Genomic DNA, 3852 nt, shown 5'->3' with positions numbered 1-3852 from the left:
TTGATAATTTTGGTTTGGTTTCAGTTAACCATTTAAAAAAACCAGCGGTTAACCGAATCGATCGATATATATACACTAGTATATATATTTATATAATATTATATTATATTATATATATATATTAAAAATCGAATTCAGTGGTCTGAGAGACTTTTAGCCTACCGACTTTTTCTTTTGAAAATCGGCAATCTTGTCTTTTCCCCAGACTGCCCCTTCTCTTTTTTCTCTCTTAGTCTCTTTTTCTCTTGTCTCTTTTCACTCTTTCAGATCTCTGTTCTCTTTTTTCTCTTACTCTTCTAACTTCTTGTCTTCTTCGAGTCTTCCTTTTCCTCACTCCAGACTGTCACGCGGCCCACGCCAACCACCAGCACGGAAGCACCAAGCGGCAACGCCGGTTGCTGCCTCGCCGGCAAGCAAGCACCAACGATCCAACACCATCTATATCTCTCTTCTCTCTCTCACCTCTCCTCTTTGCATCTCCGCTAGGCGCCATCTCTCAAGTCTCAAGCTCTCACTTCAAGCAACACTTAACAGCAACCATTGGCACCAACCAGTTTGGCACCGACAGCAACCACCGATTGCGACAGTTTTAGTTACTTTTTTATTTTAAGTGCATAAAAAAACCAAAAAAATGAACCATGGTCACCGGTTAACCGATTGCACCAGTTCGATTTCAGTTTGAATATTTAAAAAACCGATCAGATCGGTTCGGTTTGAAAAAAATACCCCACGATTCGGTTAACCAAACCATGAGCACCCCTACTTCCAATCGCACATCCGCAACATGTCCCCCTACTTGTATGGGATGTGCCTGTGACATCGGTTAACCAAACCGTGAGCACCCCTACTTTACCCGAAGGGAAGGTTCAAAATTTTGATGCGATATACCCAATATACCCTATATCAGGTGTATAGGTGATTTCACGATAAACGATACGCCTATGTATAAATGTTTCAAGAATTGACCTCTTTTAACGAAAAATATAATTAAAAATAGTTTTAAAAACTAAATTTAAAAAAACTAAAAAAAACATAAAAGCTTATTATTTTAAGTACGGCTAGGGGTGTAAACGGATCGAATTCGAATCGGATCAGGCAATATCTGAATTCGAATCCGACTAGAAAATCCGATATCCAAATTCGATTTGATATTCGACGGATATTGAAAATTAATATTTGAATTTGAATCCGATTAAATATTCAAATATTCGATTCAATTCGAATTTGATTAATTAATTATTTTAGATAATTAATAAATATATAAAATAAATAATTTATTGATATAAAGTATATAAATATATAAATTATTTATATAACGTAATTATTATATACAAATTATATAAAATATTTCATATATTATATATAAGAATTAAATAATCGATTGAATTTGGATATTTATCAAATCGGATCAGGTCATATCTGAATTCAAATCCGATTAACTATTTGGTAAGAATAGAATATCAAATTCAACGGATTAAATATTACTATTATCTGAATTCGATTCGATTATATTAAATATAGAATTCGAAATCGAATTTTTGAATACAGTTGACACCCCTAAATACGGTGTATCGATATTTTGAATGTTGCGTAAAGCTTCAAAAATCTCTCATTGTTGTGTGATTAATTTTAAGGCGTACGTGTTGTGTGATAATTGGTACGAAAGAAAAACACATGCAAAAATAAAATGAGAATAAATACATTTGATTAATTAAAAAACAAAGCTGGAGCACTAAATGGCAATAAGTTTAAAATTCCCACTATGATCATCGATTATCGCTTCCCAAATTATAAATATATATATATATATATATATATATCGCTTCACAGTTCACACTTCACACAGACAAGAGGAGCTACAAGAATTAATTGATGGCACACTTATCGTATACTAAATAGAGAGAATGAATGATTGTTAAGCTGCAGCTGGTTGAATATGGGAATTGAGAATCTGGAGATGGAGGCTTTCGTTGCTTCTAAACGTCTCCTCCGTCTGGTCATTGATCCAACCGAACTTGTCCATGAACGGATTGACAAGTGTTTTTCGAGGGTAAGTGGCGATGCATTCCTTCCACACGTTGTCACCCTCCAGATCCCTAACAACCTCCCATAAACAACTATTGCACTTGAAGCCTCCTCCAAAGCTTATCATCAGCACTCTGTCTCCTTCCCTCAGCCTCTTCTTCGCCTCCATATATGCCAGAACATACCAGAGGCTGCTCGCCGACGTGTTACCAAATCGATGTAATGTCATCCTCGCCGGCTCCACATCATGCTCCGTCAGCCCCAGACTCCTCCCCACCCCGTCGATAACCGCCTTTCCGCCTGTGTGAAGACAAAAATGGTCGACTCCGGTTTTGAAGTTGACGCCTACTTTCACTCCCGCACCCTTGCCGCCGGTGCTAGAGCTACCGTCCTTCTTGCATCCTGGAAGGAAGCGTGATAGTGATACTATCACGTAACGTAGTAACTCCCTGGAGGGTAGAATCTTGGGTGCTATAACTCTGAGATTTTCTACGAAGGCTCGAGTAGCGGCCCTGGGGAGGTTCTTGCTCAGGTAAAACCCCGGCCTCCCCATGGCATCTTCCTGCTGAATTGCGCACCCATAGGCCTCATCGTTGGCACCGGTATGCGTCCTCACGAGGCACTTCAGTCGAAACATGGCTCTGTGTCTTAGATTGGGATTGTTGGTTAAGAGTATTGAACAACCTCCCGACCGGAATAGACAATTGGCCAGAATCATGGATTTGTCATTTCCGCTGTACCAGTGTGGGCCAATAGACTCCGATGTCACAACAACCGCGAAAGCTTTCTTGTGAGATTTGAAGATGCTCTGTACGAGATTTATGGAAATGAGGCTAGCACTGCACCCCATTCCTGATATGTTATAGACCTTGATGTCCTCCCTCAGCTTGTAGTGGTTAATAATCCTTGCTGCAAGAGAAGGCTCTGGAGCAAACATGGATACGTTGACGACAAGTATGTCGATCTCCGACGGAGACACTCCCGTCTTGGAGAAGAGATTGTCCAGACTGTCGAAGAAGAATTCCTCCATCTCCAACATCCCATCCGCAAGGGTAGGGGTTTCTTCTCGGCCTTGGAGGACATTTCTGGGCCCGTAAGTCTCTTCACCGAAGCCGGAACTGACAATGGCCTTCAACAGAAACTTGTAAGCTTCCAGGCCAAGAGTCTTGTTGCGATGGATGATGTTGCCGCATAACTGGGTGTCCAGCTTTCTGTCGTCAGTGGGCTTGTAGCACTCATAATGAAGTATATAGCAGTCCTGACCTCTCCATTGATTAGCCAACCTCCAGAGGAGGAACAAGGCGTAGAACAGAGCAAGAACAGTCGCTACTACCAAGAGCTCCATATATGTGCGTCTTTGTCTTTGTTTTTGAGAGAGAGAGAGACAGATGTTGATATTGTTGATGAGCTGACTGCGGTTTATATAGGCACAATCCAGTTGGTTGTAAATGCGAATTGAAGACGCTTGAGGGTTGCCGTCTTCATCGGTCCATCTGTCTATCAACAACTCAACGCTCACCAATATGTGTCTGTCAATTAACTCTAAATCATTTTCGCAGTGAGAATAAATACTTAATTGTCTCATCAGTTGAGTCCACTGGAGATTGGTGTTATTTGTAACCATTAATCCAAGATTTGCTTTTGACTCAGCAACCTGAGAGAAATTGCATGGCTAAAAGGAAAAAAGAGAGGGAGGGGGTTGTTTGGAGTTGGTCTAGGTGGGGCATGAAGAAATTCCAATTCCATGTGAGTGGGCAACTGTTACCCAACCATACTAAATGCATACTTGCACCAAGAAAATGTGAGCAAGGACATAGAAAGAGAACG

General features: G+C 40.5%; 1 protein-coding gene across 1 annotated transcript; it reads right to left on the bottom strand.

Moving 5' to 3' along the window:
• Positions 1-1725: 1725 nt before the first annotated feature.
• On the bottom strand, positions 1726-3445 carry LOC104599267 (3-ketoacyl-CoA synthase 12-like). Its single transcript, XM_010261734.3, has one exon. The coding sequence runs from the start codon at positions 3368-3370 to the stop codon at positions 1916-1918; it is 1455 nt and encodes a 484-aa protein (XP_010260036.1). The 5' UTR covers positions 3371-3445; the 3' UTR covers positions 1726-1915.
• Between the last annotated feature and the right edge of the window lie 407 nt (positions 3446-3852).

This window comes from Nelumbo nucifera, chromosome 2 (assembly GCF_055504915.1).
Source record: "Nelumbo nucifera cultivar China Antique chromosome 2, China Antique-T2T, whole genome shotgun sequence".
NCBI classification, from domain to species: domain Eukaryota; kingdom Viridiplantae; phylum Streptophyta; class Magnoliopsida; order Proteales; family Nelumbonaceae; genus Nelumbo; species Nelumbo nucifera.
The sequence above is the reverse complement of the archived record's forward strand: the minus strand, read 5'-3'. Positions and strand labels throughout refer to the sequence as shown.

Excerpts from the sequence above, each read along its gene's own strand:
- LOC104599267 (XM_010261734.3), bottom strand. The coding sequence starts at position 3,370 with ATGGAGCTCTTGGTAGTAGCGACTGTTCTTGCTCTGTTCTACGCCTTG.